General features: G+C 46.2%; 1 protein-coding gene across 1 annotated transcript in view; it reads left to right on the top strand.

The window, feature by feature from the left end:
- Nucleotides 1-235: 235 nt before the first annotated feature.
- Nucleotides 236-23,141, top strand: part of mboat2a (membrane bound O-acyltransferase domain containing 2a) — a 56,473-nt gene continuing 33,567 nt past the window's right edge. The window contains exon 1 of the mRNA XM_062522854.1: nucleotides 236-401. Within this exon, the coding sequence (XP_062378838.1) occupies nucleotides 321-401 (81 nt within the window). The 5' untranslated portion in view covers nucleotides 236-320. The remainder of the gene's footprint in view (nucleotides 402-23,141) is intronic.

Here is a 23,141-nt window from a genome sequence, read left to right on the forward strand (position 1 = left end):
CATCCAAACAATTTTAAGCTGTATTTGCTTTCCTTTTAGCTTTGGAAATTCAGCATAAAAGATCATAAACATATCGAAGTTCATCTTTCAGGGATGAATCACTGAGCGTGATTGAATTGTGCGAAGGCGGGGTTGGCTGGGAGGCTGGACTCGTAACTCCACCCATGTACCTTTGTTGTCGTTGAGGCTACATCATTGCTCCTCGACTGACAGCCAGTCAGTTGAGTAACAGCAAGCAACACTAGCCAGTAGTTAAAGGAGGAGAGTAAATCTGGGATTTGTCTGAGAGGGAGAGGGGAGCAAAGATTCACATCTGAATCATGGCTACTGAAACATCATCTTGCACAGGCTCCACTCTTCTGAGGCCGATCAGTGAATTCATTAATCTCCCTCTTGATCAGGTAAATTAAAACGAATTTTAATGAGCAATGAGCACGCATTGTCTGTGTGCTTCTGAGGCGACTGGCTCGACGATAGCTTGTGCTGGCTAACATTTCAGCATTCCTTTGCTGTCGCCTGCTAGGGAGCTAACACTGGACTAAAATCGCATCCATGTCTGTGTTAACAGGTCGTCAACCGTACGGAATGTCTTTAGCTACTATTTGTTTCCATGTAGCCTATATTATGTTGGCGACACAATTCTGGAGGATATCCAAACGCATAGGCCAGCTTTGTACTAACATGATGCTCTGCGTTCTACTTGAGATGTTGAGAGTATGGTGTTGACCATCAAGATAATAATGGTGATAACGTTAGCCTGTTGGCTAACGTATTCACTTTTTATTACAGAATACTGTAGGCAAAACAGGCTAACAGCATGTTCACTCAGCATATGTGTGGTATAGGCTACAAGTGCATCATTGTCACCAGATCCTTGGACGATTAACGTTGTAGGATTGAATCAATCGTTCTTCCAAAGTCTGTCAGGCCGTTTGCTCGCAGATGACAATTAGGCTGACTAGCATTTGATAACAAGTCACAGTAGAGTAATCTTAGCGACTATGGTATGCTGCAACTTAGCTAGGGTGTTTTGTGCTTCAAGAGAGTATATTAGCTTAAAAAGGCTGGCATTTTGCGCCTTTGTGCGCTAATTTCAGTCGACTCCACAAATATAGGTCGCAGCACTGAAACTGTGACTTTGATGCTTTATAGGCGAGAAACTATGTGAACACAATAATAAAGGCGTAATTGTACGAAAACGTCCAACAGTAGAATGATACTTTGTTTAATTTGGGCTCGACAGCAGCAGGGTAGTGCCCCAGCTGCCTGATTGGGCGTGAACTCGCATTGCGTGAACATTTTCTCAGTCCTAGATTACTTCCAAGTTCCAAATTTAGCCGTCGTATGCAGTATACATTTTCACTCGGTATTTGGACTTGACGTGACATGATTTGTCGTCGTCACTGGTTTGACTCAGAACGTTACCGAATGCAAATGAAATCTGCCAAGATCAAGATTTTGTCAAGTTATATTTCCGTTGTAGTTGGACTAAACAAAACCCGTCTTTAAGCTTTCAGTATCCCTTAAAACTATTAAGTTAATACCAGCTTTCTCTCAATCACCCTTGGTTTTAAACCGATTACACGACATTCGTCCATCGATTCGTGCAAGCGTCTAGCCATCAATTAGGCCTACAGTTAGTGAACGAACACGTTTCGAAATATTAGTGTGAAAAATGAATGAATGAATGAATGAATGAATACGCTGGTACTTGTAATGGGAAGCAGTCCTCCCGGCTGGGCGGGTTAACAAGTGGTTTATAGTCCAGGCCTCAGACTTTGTAGCCGAAACATTCAATCTTGTAGCTCCATTAACAATGTTATTGTCTGACCCCCCGCCCAAATTATATTTTATTTCACACACTTTGTTTAAATATTGAATGCACCGTGGCATTCAAGAGTCGCAGCAGTCCCCATGATGGGTGGGTGGGAGTAGCCTATGGTAAGCCTACTTTTGTAAGAGTGGGGGACATCTGTCTGCTTTTATCTCCTTTGTGGGGAAACGGTACACACCCAGGGCCTGGGTTTAGGTGTTCCTCTGGACTCCGTGGCCCATAAGCTCATTAACTACATGTTGAGACGTGTCCATCCTTCCTCTTCATTCTTACTTTTTCTGGAATGTGGCAGTTCAACTTTGTTTTTCCTGGCAGGGTATACAAATATATATGCAAAACAAGAATGATTTATGTATGGCTGTTACTATGGACACTTCACTTTTTCGGTCAATTGGTAAATTGCTGGGTTAACCAAGGAAAATATGGAAAATTGTGTTCAGACCTTCCCTGGCCACCATTTAGATATTAAAGTGATGTTGGATTTGAATGTGCAACCATATTTCCACCTGCTCACCATGATGTAATTTCTGTGATCGTAGTGATCCTGTATATCAGTTTGCCCAATTTGAAGTTGAAGACCAATCTGAGTGACTGATTGTATTCACAACACTTGCATGTAGAAGTGGACCTTCAAACTTTACTTTAGAGACTAATCATAGTAACAATATGCCGTTCCTCTTTCTCTGTCAACATGTGGTTGTTGCCAAACTCCTTTTAGCAGAGTTTGTGTTTGAACCCCTTTGTTTTAAATGTCACAAGGTCTACACTTACAGTCAAGCATACTCTCTTCACTGACATGGACAGGTCAAGGACATTGTCAAACAAAGCTGTCACAAAACATTCGTGTTGATGTTCAAGAAAAACCAAGCCATTTCTGTTTGCTATATGAGGGCTTTGTCCTCCATTTTATTCCAACGCATATACATTCCAAGATCAAATTTACACTTAATGACATGACGTTTACACAAGTAGTTAGGAACAATACGATCCTATCTTGCATGATTGTTGTGCCTATGACACTAGCTAAGGCATTTTTTACTCTTTATACAGTGTTTTAGTTCCTCCAATGCTACAACTGTTATTTAGTCCTAGATTATGTCACAAGGCCTTCGCTCTCCTTGCATTCAGCTGTGCTAAATAAATGATGTGCTTTGCCCTGGCATCGTTTCCCCCTGCTTTGACTGCCAGCTCCACAGTCTCAATCTGTCTTTAAAATAGAAACCGCTCTGTTTGCTATCACAGTTGAAAACCACAATGTCTTTTTAGGACATGAGCAGAGGTGTGCAAATCCGTGACAGGGTCGTGATGGCAGGGTGGTGCCATACAGTAGCAGAAACAGACTTATGTGATTACAAGAGACATCATTTCCTGTTTATGTCATAAGGAAATGCCTGCCATAGGAAATCAGTGGAGGGATGATCAAGTTGTTGTTGTTGTTGGGGGCCATCCAGTACTAGGCTACTACTACTACTTAAAACCAGATGGCACATCCTCATTATGTAACACAAGAAGTCTAATCCTAGCATTTAGTAAACAAACAAGATCTGATATGTGCAGAGACTGTTTATAGTGAAAGAGAATGGGTGTGTTCACACATACAGGAATTGGCTATGAGCTTTAGTGAGCATGCACATTTACATCCTAAAGCAGGGAGGAGCAGCGATGTCTGTTTGACATTTTAATCAACAGTAGTACGTTTCATTGAGGCAAAGATTTGTGTCTTGAGTTGCATCTCCTCACTTCCTGGCTGCTTGTTGTTGACCTTTGAAGGGTGCCATGCTCATCAAAGCAGAAATTGCTATTCTTGCAAGCAAAGATTTCACACACACACACACACACACAAGCAGCTGGTTGTTCAGCTTGACTACTTATTCACCTCTCAGCTGCTCCCACACAGCCTTGAGTGTTGTTGGTTATAGACATGATTTTGTATCTGGCTTTGACAGGCCACTTTTGTCCATAAAACGCCGATGAAGACACACCGCCCTGCACTCCCTGTTTCATTATGAAGATGCAGTGTGGATTTGATAGGATTATTGTGAGAATGAAAGTTGTGATTGGAGTAAGACAGGGGGGGGTTCTCAATCCTGATCCTTCCTCACTCCCCCCGACCCACCCGCACTGACAATCTGTGCCTTTGCCAAGGCCACCTGATTGAAGTCTGTGTAATTATAGTAATGCTCTTGATTGGCCAAATCAAGTTAAAGTCCTTAGAGTAAGTCAGATATGCAGAGTGGGACAGACAAATGTGAAGAGCAGGGGGCACCTAGGAGGAGGACTGAAGAACCCCTTTTGGTAGGGATAACGTCTGGATGAGGCTGCCCATATTTTTGGCCTTGTGTTGCACTACAGGGTAGAGTCATTTCATGTATTTTGGATCCTTGCAGAAAGCTAAGACAGACTAGCTTAAAAGTATCTCTTTGTTTTTTCCCTGTTGTTAGCACTATGTTGCAAGCAGCGGTGTGGTCTGGTAATAAGAGTGAGCTTGGGTCCCCTGCCCTGTGTCCACGGAGAGCCCAGCAGGTGGAACATGGTTAAGCCCGGATTTCTCAGAGGACGCTCATACTACCCTCCTCTGGCTCACTCATTTAATTGGTACCCCTCCGGGAGGACCTCTACCACTGATTGATTTCGAGGTGCGGCACGGTGCAACCTCCGACGATGCCGTGAACGCGTATGGGTCACTCCGGCTGGTGCAGCTTGAGTTTTAATGACCAAAACTATTAGCCTGTCAGCAGGCAATTATTTTTGCCCTGGTGTGTGAGATCCAGGCCATTACTTGTTCATAACAAGCATTTCTGACCTGTTTTTCCTGCATATGAAAAGAATGATGGAGTCTTGATGCAATGCCAGGCAGTTGTGTCATTTCAAATGTGAATTGTAGGTTATAACCTGAAGTGGCTTAATAGTGAAATGATGCCACCACGAATTCTCATTCATTAGTAGTTCTAATTACTGTCATAAAGCAACAGAAAGCTTAGATGATAAACTATTATTATGTGCTTTGATTTTAATGGCTGCCCCCCAGACAGGACAAATGGTCACTCCATTTGTACCCTGCTGGTTCATCCAAATTCTTTATTTGGCTGTTCTGACTATAGGGCACCTACGGCACCTAGCGCGGAATCCAGCCGAACTTAGACGCCAGGCTATAGGGCACCATCAAGGTCCCAAAAATGTTTACCGAAAGCAAATATTTTAGTTCCTCTCGGATACTAGGAATTGAAGATAAAGTTTAATGAGTATTGATCAGATTCACCGCCAGCCCAGGGGGTGATATGAATCTCTGGACCCATGCCAGTTTATGCAGACAGACGGGGGACAAGTTTAGTTGGTTCTGTGTGCGTTTCTGGTTTGTAGTGAGGTCAGTCTGACCAACATACAGCAAAGCTGACTCAATTGCTGCTGTTTTGCTGTGTCACCACAGGGTTGTCATTGCCAAATTTGAGACTGATGTCTGATGAAGCTTGCCCTCAGAGACCTTTACTTCTCTTAGCCCCTTTTAGTGCTTCAAAGTGGTAATGGAGTTAAGTTTAGAGTAAATATTTTTGAAAAAAAACCATGGACCTGCTTGAAATATTGTTTTATCTATTAGGCGGGCAGGTCTTAACATTAATTTCACTTACAGTGGGAAGCAGGCTTTTTGAAATCTCTCAGGTCTTGTGGGACAGACCCTCTGTGCAATCCCAATTAATTATTATACCAATCCAGCAGGTGTGTTTGCTATGGGACTTGGTTTATCCGCTAGAGGCAAGTCGGCCTACCAGGAGGGCTGAAATACCTTCAACAGTGGAGATCACTCTTGTGTGTCACTGTAAAAAGCCACCTCCCCATTTTTGTTCGAATTAACTTGTTGGGTGGGTGCTACTTTTGTAAGGTTTTTGGAAAGTCTTGACAAACACTTGCATTTTTCTTGATGTATCATTGAAACATAGAGACTCGTAGCTAGAGACATGGTCAAAACTCTATTTTTTGACATTCCATTGCTATTTTGTAGTTCATTTCTGAATGTCTGAACCTAAAATTCTTACGCATAGCACCTTTGATAGTATTACCAAAATGATTCAAATGCTTTATTGTGCACACCTGCACCCATTTAGTCTTAAAGGTTATCTCTTGTAGAAGTCAACATAATTCTACTTTCACATAGGTTGGCAGACAGTTTTGTTGTCCTGTTTGACTATTTACACTTAATGACATTTCTGATCAAAAGTAGGCTAAATAACCAGAACACTGCATGCAAGGCTAAATAAAGCTGATCTCTGTGGCAACAGATCTGAGTCATAGTGACCACCGACTGTAACCTCTGAACCACTTATGTAGTCACTAGCTGCTACAGAGCGCCATGCCTTTCTTATTTGATAATGTTAACTTGGATACATGGCTTTGAATGCAGGCTCTCATGCAGTATGTATAAGCCCCCACCTCAGTCTTGCATGTTGACCGCAGTCTGTGATTTTGAGCCTGTTTGTCCCTCAGGCCCTTCACTGATCTGAGTGTTAGCTTCTGGAGCCGGGAAACTAGGAGATTGCCTCTTTATGTCAGCGCCTTGCAGGGGTGTAGCTTAGCAACCAGTTCATTTTCAGAGCTCGCTCTGGAAACACGTCTTAGTCTGGTCCTGTCAGATTACCCCTCTCTCTTTCTCTCTCCATTCCAGAGGTAATATCATCCGAACATTCCAAGCTTCAGTGAAATTGAAGTCTGTGCTGTGGTTTTTAATTGCGTAACATTTAGAAATCAAAATCAGCGCAAAACTCTAACAATAATCTTTAAAGCTTTTTGTAAGACAGCAGTGATATTCCAAATAAAGTATGTAAAATAAAAGGTTTTTTTTTTAAGTCGTACAGGTTTTTTGCTGCATAACGACTTTGCCAAAGCCTTCCTGAAGGACTTTGAAGTTGTTTGATATCCTCAGGGTATAACATTTCCGTAGAAAAGAGAACCTTGTTGTCACTGCAATTAGGATTAGGTGACGGACTGGAAATGCCATAATGGAGTACTTTAACAAAGGTGCATAGACGTGTCTGGGCACTGGCAGGCTTTTAAAAGCGTACGAGTGGTCAAGAGCAATCATTGCAGAGGATGATAAGATTTCCTTGTCGAACTTATCAGCAGAAAAATAAATAAAGGAATGTGTCAACCCACTTGCATCAAACGGTGGTAGTTCCTCCAACGCCTACGTAAAGTATTAGACACAAGCTCATGTGAGTGTCACAGTCACAGGAAGGGTGTGGATGGCTGAATAACAGATCATCACAATTTCATCATCTCCGTCTCGAAGAGAGTCAGTTCGAAAATGAACTGGGAAATGATGAATGACCATATCCCGCCTGCCATTCACCTCGCTCGTTTTTTTCCCCCTCACCTTTCCCTAGTTTCTGTACTTTTCCGTTACAGGCGTGAAGGATGAGACTTCATGTACTGGCACACTGGTCAAAGGTTGAGGTTTTGAGACAAGTGACTTTTGATTTTATATGTAATACTATGTTCTTGTTCATTGTACAAATCAAATCTATTGTAATTGACAAAATTGTGCCACTTTGCAGCATTTTAAGTTTAGTTGATTAATTTCAACCCTGCCATTGCCTTTAGCAAGTGTGTGTGGGCGTGGGTGTGTGAGGGAGGGCGGGAGATTTACAAACTCCGTTTGCTATAAACAGAAACGAAATTCAGCTGAAATGAACTACTCTTTTCTGATAAACCAACGTCTGATATTCCCTTGGAGACCACGGAGTTGCGTTGTGATTTTACGCATCAGGCAGTTTGTCTTGCAGTATGACACTGAATTTATCTAACACCTCCATCCGGTAAATAAATGCTGCACGCAATCCCTCTAAGTCGCATCTCTGCTGACAGCATACCAGTTTGATCTCTGGTCTGTGTGGCTCTGATTTATGGGGTTTATTAATGTGGTGTAAGGGGACCGCTAGTGTGTGTTTATACTGTACATGGCGGTGGCTAAGATGTATACACATTTCCGGCAGCAACCTTCAAGCATTAACCCCATATGCATATTCTCCAGGCTATTTCAAATACAAAGGAGAATACCTTTCCATTACTACTGGGTAATGTTTTCAGAGAAGCACAATTTATAACTCTGTTTATTGCTTTTGTCAAGTTTTTTTCTTCTTGTCCATCCCCTTTCCAGAGTCTTTGTACATTTCAAACAGCGTTTGATTTCTTGTTAAATGTAATCCGCCGGTCGTGATGGCCTCTCAAACAACTGTGAAGAGAATTTGAAGGAAATGAGTGCTGGTGGCCCCTTCTGGAAGGAGAGGTTTGAGGGTGAGGGAGAGGAGGACAGCCTCTTGTTAAGAGTGACAGACTCTCCAGTCGACTCTCAGTGGCGTTGTTACGGGTGTGGGGAGGGGGATGCCTCGCTCCCCCCCATCAGACGCGCCTCTGATTCACTGGCTAAAAATAAAAATGCGACAAACCCTGACACCCCCTCCACTGATCTCTGAATGTAAAAAGCTGGCGTGAAAATGAGCTCTCTCTGAGGGCCATCTCGTCGGGCTCCCAAGAGGCTTGAGGCATTGGGATCATCTCGCCTGAGCATGCACTCTGTCTGTCTGTCTGTCTGTCTCACTCAGAGATCCCTGTGGAGAACCTGCTCTTCTGAGTTTTGATGGTATGGCTAGCGAAAATCAAAGGTTACGTATTTGTCTTCATAAAAGATTGACCAAGTGAATCAATCCGATTAATACAACACAATAATTTGTTGATATATTGTGTAAGAGGGTAAAGGTAAAGGATACTACAGTAAATACTGGTCTGCCATAGTGGAGATGGATCATGTTCTTTCAGTTTGTGGATCTTTTTTATTTGTCGAGCCACATGATATAAGCACAATACCCATATTCTAGGAACAGCTTTTGTTGAACAGTGCAGATTTTTAAGACTAGACAGTCTTAAGAGGCAATATAGGAAAGCAATTCATAATGCCCTCCCAAGACAGCGTCTTGATACCAGTGGATTAGCCCAGGAACATATCCATTTGACATGGATTGCTAAGCATAATACAGTCCTGTCCTGTATTGTCCAGTCCAAGAATGCTTCACAAAGAGCTCTTATGACTACATTGTGCAGCCTAAGGGTCAATTCAGTTCTTCAGTTCAGTTCAGTTTGTGAAGAACTATTGTGCAGTTATAGAGCAAGCGATCATATGAGTGTTGGTGGAAAAATTCCTAAAACCGAGACGCTGAAGGATTGTTCCTGCAATTTTAATGCCTGTCCCTCAAAGCAGAGAATTTCCAAGGACGTCAGCTCTCCCTCTCCAGCAAGTGTCACAATGTCATCAAATGATTTCTGGTGTGACCTCTTCAGCAGTGCACTGCATTTCAGTTAGTAGTTTGGCGCAAGCCACCTCGTACCTCAAGCCCAGTATAAGCATTCTACCAGACTTGTTTTTAAGGGTGGTCATTTTTATTTACTCTGACTAGTGACTTGAATGAAAAAGTACCTGTGAATGGGGGGAAAATCCCTTTCTTTGAATTTGGGAGATGGCCAGGGTTCCGTTTATGCGGGTTCTGTTATCTGACAGAGTACAGCTGTTCAGATGATGTCTGACCACACACAGTTTAGATAAAGGCTGTATCGAAACTGGGAGATGGCAAGCCTGCATTAAATGTATGCTCTTGACTTCTCGGAGCCGCTGACAGAATTGCTCTCGTTTCTTTAGGCAGTGTCACACCCCATCAATGAGAGATCTGACACACACATACACCCCGGACGGGGGACGGTTGACTCTGAGTGAAGATGACATTCCTGTCAAAACGTCTTGTTATGTAAGCCAAAGATAAGGGTAGGAGAGTTGCGCACTTAGGGTGCAGGGAGTTGTGGAATGGTCAGTGGAAGAGGCTAAAGCGTCCTAGCTAACGAGGGAGAGAGTTGACATGATGTGTTTTACAGTAGAGGAGGCCCCTCTCTGCTTTTCGTTAGACATAACACTGTGATTGCAGACAAAACGTTTTGTTGCAGAACACGTTTGTTTCGTAATTCCATGCTCTGCAGGTTAAATCAATGTGATTGTGAGTTTAGAATATGACTATCTGAATGATTTAAAAGCAGTCCCCCTCATGTGGTGCAGTGTGGAGCCTGACTAGGACGCTAGTCCTCTTATTTTTTGTTATCAAAATCCCTTTGATCTTGTTACCCACAAGGCCACTTGCGAACCTTGAAGTGTAAATGTACTCAATAGCTACTGAAAAATAAATGAGCATTTTATCAGTCTTTTGATCATGTTTGACTTTCTTTCTCACCCTCTATTTATTCTTCACCTCTCTCTCTCTCTCTCTCTCCCTCTCTCCCTCTCTCCGCACTGTTGCAATCTGTTTGCCCTGTGCTGCTGTGATTGGCGAGAAGCACTTGTTGTTGTGGACTCAATCAGGCAGGTGTACTGGCCGGTCGTTGCCTAATGGCTTTTATGACTGAGCCGCAGCTTCCGCTCCTGACCCACCTCACATGACCTTCAGCACCATGGAGCAGGAGGCGACTGAGGAGACGACCGAGGAGACGACTGAGGAGGAGGGAGAGAGAGCGAGGGGGGAAAGGGACTTGATGCAGGTGACTTGTCTCCTTGGCATCTCTGTTAGATTCACGAGGCAGCCCTCCTATCATTTCTGTTTCGGCAGGGATGGTGTGCTATTTCTGGGACCCATTAATAATGCATCAATTCTTGCCGAAGAAGTCTGACTCGGTGGAAGATTTTTCAGCAGTAAAGGGAACTTTTTTCCTTTTCTCCTTGGTTTGAGTGGAACTGATAGAGAGATGGAAGCACTGTAGAATACGGTGAGACAGAGAGAGAGAGAGAGAGAGAGGGAGGGAGAGATATTCTGTTCATCTCTACTTGAGTTCTATCAAGGGCCATTCAGCTCCACATGAGGGGGAACGGTCAGTGCTTCTGAGTCAGTGGGAGTCCCGTCTCTCCAACCCAGACGGTCAGTTTCGTCGAGCGGTCACTTCTCTACTCCCAGCTGTGAAGGAGAGTGTGTGTGTGTTTGTGTGTGTGTGTGTGTGTGTGTGTGTGTGTGTGTGTGTGTGTGAGAGAAAGAGAGAGAGAGAACACATACGAGTGTGTTTTTGTGTTTAGGGGCAGCGAGCCGTGGCAGCAGGCCTCTGGGGGAGAATGATTGTCAGGCTATTTATAGTCCGACACGGCGCCTCTGATGGTCGGATCAACAAGCTTCAGAGGGAGAGAGGTTGAGAGGGAGAGAGAGAGAGACTGAGAGAGAAAGAGAGGTGGGAGGAGACCCCACTGCCACTGGGGCAGCTGATGCTCTGAGCCGGACAGTGCTCATTTCGCACCTCATTTTGCACAAGCAAATTCATAAGGTCTGGCCATGGGTCAGTCAATCGGGGCACAGCTCATAATGACATCCATAACAGTACCAAGGCTGAGAATCGCACAGCACATTGACTGAATTACAGCTAATTGCACTGCTCACAGTTACAAAGGAAACATTCAAGGCTGCTTTTAGCATGGCGGCTTTGCACCGATGATTTGAAATTGTCCGGTATAATATAACACCGCTGACTGTAGTTGCAGACAGTTGACTGTAATAAAGTCAAGTGAGGCACAGCTGAATCGATAGCGGCACGGCAGCGGAAGAACTGACCCCGGTCCAGCCTCGCCGCACTGTGCCACGCACGGGGCCCCAGCCTCGCTGGGCTGCCTGCAAGCTGACCAGGCCTGGCCCGGCCTCTGGCCTCGGTGGGAGGGCTGCCGCGCTTGATGTGGAACCCGAGTAGACAGCTGGCCCCCGGTCCCCCCGAGCTGTCTTCACCACTGGCTCCATGGATGGATGAGCGGTGAATGGGAAGAAGATGGGGGGTGGGGGTGGGGGGGACTGTGGGGAGAAGCCAGTGTATGGAGATGGACACCGGGAGGTGGGGAACAGTCCCAGGATTTGAATCCGACTGTTCTCTTTTGGAACCCAACTCCCGTTTGGCTCATGCACTGTTCCCCCCTCCCATGTGTGGATCTGACTTGAGAGTGTTGATGGCGCGGCAGCGTGTTTGCCCGCGAGCATGTGGTATTTTTAAAGTGCCACTGTTGGGGCGGATCAGCTGGCAGAGCCACAGATGCCATCGTGCCCTCGGGGGCGCCTCCGTGAATAAGTCCAGTGCCACCTTCCTTGGGGTTGAGCTTGGTTTATGCAGACGCTAGATTCGCTTTGATTTCAGTCGGCAGTCACACCTGACCCCCCCCCCCCCCCAACCCCCCCATTTCAACATCAAATGTGTGAAGCTCAACAGTTGTGCTGAGCCGCATGGCAGTCTTGATTTCTCTCCTCTCATCTTTTGTCTCCATCTCGCCCACACAGTGTGCATCCACAAAGCCATTAAAACATCCTCTAGCACTACTGCATTTCAAGTCAAATCTATGGAGATCCTCCAGTATGCACCACGTAGCCCACTGCTGTTTTTGGCATTGATTTGGCAGGCTCTCTCAACAGAGAGCTGTAGTATTATTACCCGTCCTATCTGTGGGCTCTCCGTGTGACAGTGCAAACAGTAGTATTGCTGAGGAGCTGGCGCCAGCTCACCCATGGCACTGATTGCAGCGATGACCTCACCCCGTGTCATATGCTCGATGTCGAGTGAGCTGCGTGATTTGGTTTGGTCATTCATTAGAGTCTGGGCTAGCACTGGTTGCACTGGTTTCCCCTCTCTCATCAAGCCCTTCCTTCCCCTCTTTATCCAGTTGCCAAGCCATTGCTGCATTCATCACGCACTTTATCCTGATGAAACTCTTCTGTTGACTTCCTCAATGGTAAACTGTTTTTTTATAGGCTGCATGGTTATGAGAGTGAGTCAGACTACAGTAGTAAGGGCTGAGGTGACTTGGGCCAAAATATGTGCAGCCAAGCAGGAGTGGGAATGCAAATGGGGGGGGGGGGGTTGACGTAAAACCCTCTCTGAATGAAGCTGCTGCTAATTCTGATATGAGGCTTGCAAGGCCTCCTCTCCAGAAGGCATGCTAATGCCTTGCTTGGGTAAGCAGTCGGCTGGTTTTTGGTGTGTTTGTGTGTGTGTGTGTGTGTGTGTGTGTGTGTTTGTAGAAACATTCTTCCCCAGGTTATGTTTTAAAAAAGGAGATGGAAAGATACCAAAGATGCGTGTGTGCGCGCGCAATAGTTCGTTGGAGTTCCGTGGGACATGTAGCTTGCGCTGCCGCCGGGCTTGCCAAGCTGGTTCAACACCACCAGCCAGTTTCCTTTCCTGGTGTGTCTGTGTATTTGCTCACGTCTCACTGATACTATCAATCATAGTATAAAAAAACTGTGCCAACTGTTTCTGCTCCACAAATAGTGTATTATATTGAGTGTCAGATTCTAGGTAGATGTAACGTTGTTTAACATTTAAAGAGTGTGTTACACTATGCTTATAAAACTTTCATGCTGCTGTGCATGTAGACAGGCCAGACTACATAATACATCGTCTGCAGCTCCGTTCAGTACTGCTGGTGAAGACTCATCTGCCAGACTTGCTAAAGGCTTCTCGATAAAATGTACCCCACATACTGAAAAAGGGCCCAACGCTTACCACCCTGGTGGTTGTTGGATAGACACCATGCACAAACATTTCCAGCCTTGTGTCACCAGCCGAACTCCCACCCACCCATCCATTCATCCATCTATCTGTCTATCTATCCATCCATTCATCCATCCATCCATCTGTCTATCTATCCATCTATCCGCCACCTGGCGTGGACGTCCTAGTGAATCATTGATAAGCTTGGTGCAGACGATGCCTCTGGCCCTGACGAGCCTCTGACCTCCTTTGATGTCTCCTTCTGTGGTCCAGACGAACTGGAACGCTGCTGGTCACCCGGATGACCGTTGAGCGTCCGTCTCGAAGCCCCACAGCGAGCCAGGCGGCGGCGGCAGCGACGGTGGGCAAACAGAGAGAACGAGCCTGGCTATTTGTTTGGTCGGAACAAAAGCGCCAGCTGCCACCTTGTGATTCCCAGCTCAGGGAGGGAGAGAGGGAGGGAGGGAGAGTGGGTGGGTGAGAGCCAAGCCCAGGCGGACTGCTGATGGACAGGCTGCTGGAGAGGCGGTAGTGCCCACTCACATACACACACACACACACACTCACACGCACACACTCGTATGTATCCCAGTGCTGAGAGGACTAAGCTGCTGTTCGCTGATGTTTTGTTGGCCTTGTCTCCCGCCGCGAGGCTAATTGCAGCTTGGTCCCCGTAAGATAAAAAACATCCTGCATTTCGGAGGCCTTTTTAAGAGGATCATGTTGAACATTTGCTGTATCCAGCCCCCGGTGGAGGCGTAGGTCTTGCAGTTTTGTTGTCGTTTTGGTTGTTTCCTTCTGTTTTTTTTTTTTTCATTTTATTCCAGTTTTGTGTGTAGGGTGTTGGCGCCTAATCAGTGTGGGGTGGGAAGTACATGGAGAAGCATAAGCTTACGTATGCCTTCTCCTGCCATGAACTTGTGTGTCTCTGAAGCGACTCCGAGACACACTGCAACACCTGGGCGTGTGTGTGTGTGTGAGTGGGGGGGGGCAAACAGAAGCTCCCTGAAAGCTCTTTTTGAAGGGCAGCCTTCATGGTTTGGGTGGGTCTGGGCAGGCGAAGAGGGCAGGAGGGAGGGGGGGGGGGGGGTGCAAGGTGCGGTTGAGGAAGTGAAAGTGGTTCTTTTGAACCTCAGACTTGCGCGTCCTCCAACCTGTCTGTTGTCTGTGGAAGACTCAGCACCAGAGAGAGGGAGAGAGAGAGAGAGAGAGAGTGCCTCGGTAGGCACTTTTTAGCCAAAAGCTCTGGTCTGACTTATTCCTCCTGCCATTAATAGAAAGTTTTAACATCACGTGACGTGACCATACCTCGTCTGCAGATTTAATACCCTCCCTTATTTTCATTGTGTTTTTTTCTGACTACAGACTTGAATTATTCATACCTTTTCATTCTTCTTTAATCCCACAAGGGTAGGCTATAGAATTCTGCACTATAGGCCCATTAGAGTTAATAATAGCCTGATATTCATAGACTTTTTAAACTGCATTTGTAAAGATTTGGATTGTATTGCTTCAGAAATTCTTCTGAACCATATTGGCTGTTCAGGGACTTGTACCTTCCGTGTAGCCCTGTGTGTGTCTGGTTGGCTCTTAGGCAAGCCTTTCTTATTTTCACAATCATTAGGACCTCACATAAATATATAATAGAATTGTATTTGGTGCATAACAGTTGCGGAATATGGGTGTGGAATGTGGATAAAGATGGAATCCTTGAACAACAAAATAAAGACCTAATCAGATGCTGGCAATACAGCTACATTTCACAGTTCACAGGAAGCACATAATACATATGAATCTCAATGGATAATATTGAAACATTTGTGTAGCCATTAATTATAATTATAATTAGACCTTTTTCAAATTGAGAACATTTAGATGAAAGGTTCGCCACTGGCGTTGGAAAAAGTGAAACTTGCCTCTGAATCTGACACCTCCGCGTGACGTGCTACTTGATACTTCAGCCACTTCTCCCAATCTAGTCAAGTCTGGAGATTTAAGACGGTGTCATTCATGTCATGCCTGTTACTGTAAAGTCTAAAGCTATGGTTACCTCTAGTACATGATTGTGAGCAGAGCCACTGCTCATCTGAACGGTTATGATGCCCCATTGTGTTTGATATGCATCTGGAATTACTAAGGGGGCCTTCATATACTGCAGCAAGTAGACTCAAATCAAGGTAACTGGCACTTAAGAAAACATCTCGATCAGTGGAGTGGATGGAATTAAAATATGCAAGGCTAGTAACCTTTTGGGGTTTTTTCCTCACATATAAGATGGATGTGAGCAGTGGAAATTACCTTCACTATGCGAGTATTGCTAGGCACATGGCTTAGCCTTCACTATGCGAGTATTGCTGTATATGTCTAGGCACATGGCTGCATTTCAAGAACAGGAGAATAAGAATTTCTGGCATGTGAGAGCTCTTGAGCCTGGAGAACTTAACCCATTTCTATATTGCACAGACCACTCTTGATGCTCCTAGTCCTAGCACGGTCCCCAAAACACTGTAAATCACTCCTAAAGAAGCAGAACAACAATTCCCCCTTCTTTCACCACCTGTTGACATTAGTTCTGTGCTTTAAATCTCTATCTTGTTGCAAACTCAGACCAGACAACTTGGCTGTATGTTGTTCACGGTTCTCTACACAGCTAGGTGTGGAGCGTTGAGCATTGAATGTTTCGCAGCAGATCCCAGTAAATCTTGCACGGGCTTGTGGAAACGCCAGTATGGGATTGCGCTGGTTCTGGTGGTATTTGTCACCATGGATGACTCACTGTGGCTGTGGGCATGGGGCACGGCGCCAGGCGGGACCCACACGTATTCCTGCCCCGCACAGTAAAGTGCGCTAAGCCGCCAGAGGGGGAGCGAGAGGGGCGCACGGTGCCACGCAGCTCAGCGGACCGGAGACCGAGACCGCGTCTCAACATCCATCTCTGCCCCTGCAACCTCTCGGCACAGTCATGATCTTTTCCTTGGCTGTCAGCCCCACACACCGCATCCGATGTCAGTGACAGTTACAGTAATGGGATTGACTGTAGCGTCTATGCTAACACCCTCCCCAAGTCTATTAAAAGGCACCGGAGATTCGATGCCAGTTTTGAATGTTCTTTTTTTTTAAGCTACAAATTGCGGCCCAAACCAGAAGAGCTTACATCTTTTGGCTGTGGATTCGATGTAGTTTTCACTGGAAGGGAGAAATATAGATATGCTGAAGTGGGAATATCTGAGATGATGGTCCATCGATTGTGTCTTCTGTCAGGGGTGGGCATATAGTTTCCCCCCATGGTGTGTTTGTTTGTCACCGAGATAGGAATAGGACGACTACTCTCTGCTTTCCTTTACTGTTTTTGACCCGTCAACAACCATTACTGGCTAAACATTTAATCCACCACAAAACTGTTTGTGAGTGTGTATTGTGTTCCCATGCATTATAGATGCGTGTCTGGGTTCCATTATTCATTGGCACGACGGGAGAAAGTCTTACCAAAGACTACCGACGTAGTTATTCATCGGATTTGTTCTGTACTGTCCCTCTATGGTCGGCCATGTTGTTAGTTGTGTTGTGCTGCACATTCGTTTCCGTATCTGAAATGACCATTGTTTGAGATCAGAGAGGCACATGGCTTGAGATGGCAGGCTACGTTGCACATCAAAGGGGAAACTCTTGTGTCCCAAGACATTGGTGATAAAGTGGGTTTGAGAGGGTGTGGAGCATCTGTATCTGCCAAATAGGTTTTGTGGCCAAGAGCTCCACCATATCATTGAATTTTCCTGCATGACTGCTCCCACGGATAGCCCAGCACCTGCCTGCATAAGTGGATTAGGCTGCATGTGCAATGGTCTGGTGGTCCAATGCATCTGTGCTGATTGAAACAGGTTTGCTTATGTTGTGCTGTATATGTGTGTGCGTGTGAGTGTGTGTGTGTGTGTGTGTGTGTGTGTGTGTGTATTTGGCTCAGAAGAACTGTGCCAGCTGACTTTGAAATGGAATTGTGGGGGGCAGAGTTACAGTTGGGTGTTTGAGTGTGGCGGTGTCACTTTGCATTCGGAGAGATGGATGATTCCACTGCCGAAGATTACAGCTGGAGGCAGGGCTCAGAATGGAATTTACGTCATACACACACACACACACACACACACGCACGCTCTCACACACACAGACACGCACACTAGCACGCACGCACACAACCAAGCAATCTTTGCTCCTTCTCTCATTATCACCACCACTTCATGAATGTTTGCTAGGAGCCCTGCCAGACACAAGGCCACACATATACACACAAGCACTGCACAGCTAAATTTGATTGGAGCTTAATGAATGAGAAGGCTTGTGTGTGTGTATTTGTGTGTGAGAGAGAGACTTGTTTGTTTGCCTTTTTCACTGTCATTTGGCAGCAGCGAGAACTGGTAGGTGACATAACCCAGTTGAGGGGACGGCCATGCCTTGGTTTGCATACGTGTGTGTGTGTGTGTGTGTGTGTGTGTGTGTCCGTGCCTCTCTGTGTGTGTGTGTGTGTATAGGGGGATTTTTTTTTGTCTCGTCGCTTCTATATTCCACTGATTGACAAGCAGGGTGTTGTGTCGTGGTCGGGGGGGAAATCCACACGGCGCTATTTTTAGCCTCGCGGGCAGCACCGCACCGCTCTACAGCCGCCTGCCACGGTTCCTGTGCCTGCGCTGCCGGCTGTGCCTGTACGTCTCTCTGAGGTTTCTACACACACACACACACACACACACACACATTCATATACATACATGGCAAGGGTAACGCTTGCCCCAGAAACGGCAGCGGCAGCACAGCAGACACAACCACAGCTGAGGGGAGCAGAGGGGCTTGAGGGGAGCCGTGTGCCCTGGCAAAGAAGGCTGGTTGCTGGTTGATTACAGACTCTGTGTCTGGCCCACCCAGAGTGGTCTCACACACACACACACACACACACACACACACGCGCTGTAAAGCTGAAACACAGCTAGCCCAATACATGTTGAATGGTTCCCTGTGCTTCTATGAAGTGGCCAACCAACTACCAACTTGATCTTCGAACTTGCTGGGTGGCTCAGAGGAGTGAAATTGCTATGAGCTGAGCACAGCAACAACACGGTGACTTCAGATGTCGGGCTCATTAGTGTGTGTACGCGAGTGTGTGTGTGTGCTCGGCGAGTGTGTGTGAGCCGTTAGAGATTAACTCCAAGCGGTAGTGAGCTGCAGAGCCCGGTGTTAGGCTCTTTCTCTGAGGCGCCGGATGAATGCTAAGCAGGCAGGAAGCAGCCAGTCTCAGCCTGTCAGCATCCTCCGGGCCGCGTCGGAACACTCCGGAAGGTTCAGCCTCGGCTGCCGCGTCACGCTGATCCGCTGTCCTCGGCCGCTGGGCTCTCCAGCTCCGTCTCCCCTCTCTCCGCCTGTCACAGCCTCACTGGTGTCCCTGCTCGGTCTGTTTACATCTCGCCCTTCATCTTCGACCCACTTCCTCTCTCTGTGTCTGTGCTCTTCAGATATCTGTGAGGTCTATTACATGTTCTGTGTCCATTAAGGGCCGCCTCTGTCTGCCCCTTCAGATCTGCTTTGGTCTCTGTCTGTCCATCTCTCTCCCTCTCACCATGACTTTGTCTCTCTCCCACTTTCATCATTTGTTCCTCCCAAACACTTTCCACCCCCCCACACACTCCTCCCATCACACACAGTCTGTCTATCACTCTGTGTCTCTTTATCTTTGTGTTTTTCTTTCCTTTCTCCTTCTCCCTTGCCCTATCTGCCCATTAGCCACAGATCAGAGCCAGATGGGTTGAGGATGGAAGGCAGTCTGGAACACACACTCTCTCTCTTTCTCTTTCCCTTTCTCTCTCTCTCTCTCTCCGTCTTGCACGCTCTCTCTGTCTTGTGCTCTCTCTCTCTCTCTCACACTCACTCAGTGTCACTATATCATCTCATAACTTGTTTTGTGTGACATTATGTAATTCTGCACACATGTAATATGTGAGTCAGCCAGTCAGTGTGTTATGAAATGTCTGACCTATGGCCAGTACTGGGCATTTCAGTGCTCATGGCCTCTTGGTGTCCATCTCTTGGATGTACCTGTAATATTGACGTTTTCCCTAAATCCCGTTTGAACCGCCAGACGTTTCCTTATATTTCATTTGAACAGCCAGACTTTAGTAAACACTATTGTAAACACTTTTGTCAAATGTCGCTTAGTTTGTTAACCATGAGCGACTTGCACAAGTGCTCAGTTCTTTCCTCCAAATGAATTTCCCTTCTTCAGATACTCTTTCATGCCCCTTGTCTCGAGTTTAAAGATCTTAAATAAACTGCTTAATGAGCGAAGATCTCTGTCGTGAGCTCGACTTGGCCTTTTAAACGTACCGGAATGTGAAATTGACTGATCCGATTATTGCATTGTTCATGCCGCATCTGATACAAGCGTGACATATTCCGGGTGTCGGAGAAAGAGACACATTGTTTGTGCTTGTCAGGAGGAAATTGATGAGGATGCTAAACAGCCAGACTGAGGCAGGCGGTGAACAGCAGAGTGAGTGCCGCAGACGAGTCTAGTGGCGTAGCCGAGGAGACGCGCTAATGTCTGTGAATAAAGTGCAACAACGTGTGAAGGTGAAACTCATAACAGTTAGTCTGATGGCAATGGCCATTCTCAGCTCAGGCTGGTACTTCAGTAGGTAGTGTGACTGTGCAAGCACTCTAATGGATGGAGGAGCAAACCTTTCCTAGGTCTTTTGAAGGGAGTGTTTTAGTTTTACATGCTACTTTTGAAGTCTTTGGAAAAACTATCTGTTGTTTATGGTACAATACCATCCCATTTCCCCCACTTGTCATTTCATATTCTCTGTTTCTCCATCTCTCTCTTTCTCTCTCTCTCTCTCTCTCTCTCTCTCTCTCTCTCTCTCTCTCTCTCTCTCTCTCTCTCTCTCCTGTGTTCCTGTTGCCCTTTTCTTCTCGCTCCCTCTATTTCACACTCACACGCTAACACTCCCCATACCTGTGGGGGGGATGATGATGATGTTCAGAAATAGTTACGCCATTAAGCAGCTTCCCTGCCGCCCATCGTCACCTACTGATTTTAAAACAGAATGCATTATGGGAATGGCTCACCAACAACGGTCCAAAATAGTCTTCCCAGCTTGGCACCCCAAGCATCCTCGTCCAATCCTACAATTGCACTGAAAATAAACACTCCTTCTTGTGTGTTCCTTGTTTTGGTATCCTTCCTGGTGTGTGTGTGTGTGTGTATGTATGAGAGGTATTTTTGGGAGTGGGTGGTCAGTCATGCTCAAACTATGGCCGCCCGACCATGACACAGCGTTTTCTTTCTTTTTTTTTTTTAATGATAACGGATGTTTTCTGGTGCAGATGACGGCCTAAAGATGTTCCCTGTGCCCTCTGTGGTGAAGGTGTGGCACCTCCGTGTAGCTGTCTGCTCTGCTCTCGAGTCCCCCGGGGCTGCAGTTGGACCCAGTTCAGCGTCTGGGCAGCAGGAACAAGCCACTGTCATTCCTGTCCTTAACCCAGATCAGCTGCGCTGACCGAAGTGTCTCAGTTTGGCCTCGCTGCTCCGAATAAAGAGGGGAATAGATCATGGAGTGGAGGGGACGACGCTCAAAGAGAATCAAAGGGGATGTTGTTTTTACAGCAGATTGGGGATAAACTACCAGAGCTTTCACTACTGAGAGGGAAACATAAGCTGGCAAAATCTGTAGTTACTTCACTCCTGTTGTTTGTGTATATGCTGTGCTGTGCGCTGTTGTTTTATCATGGTGGGTTTCCGTTTCTGCTCTTTTGCCTCTGGCCGAGATGCATGCTTGATAAAGCAATCCTGTTATTTTGGCAAACAATAGTGCATATTGCTGAGAGTAGAGTTTGTATACAGCTTAAAGCATGAAATTACATCTGCATTTGCCCCCTGGCTTTAGAACACACACACACACACACACGCGCGCACACAAACACACTGACACACACGCACACACAGACTTTGTGGCTGTTTAAAACGCATAATCTACCCATAACTTATCTCATATTAAGTGATGTGATGCCTACCGCATGCATTATGTCGGTACAGTTCAGAAACGTCAGAAGGTTTTATAAGGTAGACCGTTTCCAGTTGTTGGGAACCCTGTACTAACAGAAGGTTCTTTGGGTCTATATTTAGCCTCTGCTTGATGTATTGGTGTATTGTGGTGAATGACTGGAGGTTGTTAAGCTCATGTAGCTTGACTAGCTGGGACATTGTGCTAACAAAACATCAAGCAACAGAGGTATTCAAAACACATCAGACCTCGAGGCCATTGGAAAAAAACTGCTTTTGAAAGCAACAGTTGGAAAGTCTGGAAAGTCATAAAGTTCTGTCCCAACAGATGCAGAGAGAATGTATATACAGATATAAATATAAGGTGGTATTTATAGAAGAGGCTGGGCCTGTATACATGATGGTGACATACAGGAACTGAAAGCTGAGATCTTGAGAATGTGTCGCGTGTTCTCAGAGGGAGTGAAGTATGGCTGAATGGCCAATGAAAGTGGATGTTTTGAGGCTTTTGGAGCCTGGCAGGACAACTGGTGCTAGTTTCCATTTGGGCCCTCAGTGCCATCCATCCTCAGACAGGTGACACACACACACGCACACACCTCACCTCACATACTTTCTCTCTCACCTCATCTCTTTCCACTCCTCTCTTTCATATTCACATAAACTTACAAACACACATCCTCACTAAAGCAACCCAACCAATATCAGGCACATTCAATCTCTCGCTCTCTCACACACACACACACACACACACACACACACACACACTCTCCCCCTGTTAAGTCCTTGGGCTGTGTCAGGCTCAGACTGGGGAGGCGCGCAGTAGGCTGCCGGCTTCATTCATGTCGCTGCGGGCGCACCCAGGGCCACCTGCTCTGAGAGCACACACGAGCAGCGGGGAAGGAAAACAGCACGAGTGGCTCCGTGTTTGGCTACCTGAGTCACCGCACGGCCAGGACGCCGCCGCCTTCGACGCTCGCCTGTTTTGTTTTTGTTTGCGGGTTCGGTCGAGCAATTGCCTTTTTTTTTTTATCCGAGTGGAATTGTCTCGTTATTGCCTCGTATTTGTTTTTGTCTTTTCTCATCACATGCCTGATCACACTCGTGCGCTGATCCCCCTCTCCCTCCTCTCCCTCTCTTTGTGTCTCTTTCACTTGCTGCAGGATCTATCTCGGAGTCTCTTCTCATTCTTCAGTTTTCTCATTTCCCATTGCTTCCGTTTGTGGTCCTTTTCTCTTTGTTTCACGCTTCCTTTGGTGACACTTCAGTATCTTCCCTCACTCACACCCCCTTGGTCTTTTCAGATATCCCGGTAATGACCAGAGTCATCCAGGGGGGGTTGTGTATGCCCTGCTGCAATTTGAAAGCATTTCTCAGCAATACAGGGGTACCTCAGACATACTGTATGTACTTGACCCCTACTGCTGAGAAGGTCAGGAATGGTATGTTCTTTACCACATCAAAAGAGATGTGTTGTACAGCTACCTCAGGCAGAAGTCCAGTTTGCTGAAATGGACTTGGAAATGGAATGCTAGTTCAGTACCTCTGACTCTCAGGACAATGCAGGCAGAGCAGGACCCCCTCAGTCATACCGGACTGCATTTTGCAATGGTCATAAATGCTTTAAATGTGCGTTGCGCAACAAATGGCCGTCATGCCACAGTGGTTATTGGCCGCATGGCCTTGCCCGTGACTGACAGACCTGCTTTTTTTTTTTTAAGGATTATTTTT

This window comes from Sardina pilchardus, chromosome 20, assembly GCF_963854185.1.
Source record: "Sardina pilchardus chromosome 20, fSarPil1.1, whole genome shotgun sequence".
Lineage (NCBI taxonomy): Eukaryota > Metazoa > Chordata > Actinopteri > Clupeiformes > Clupeidae > Sardina > Sardina pilchardus.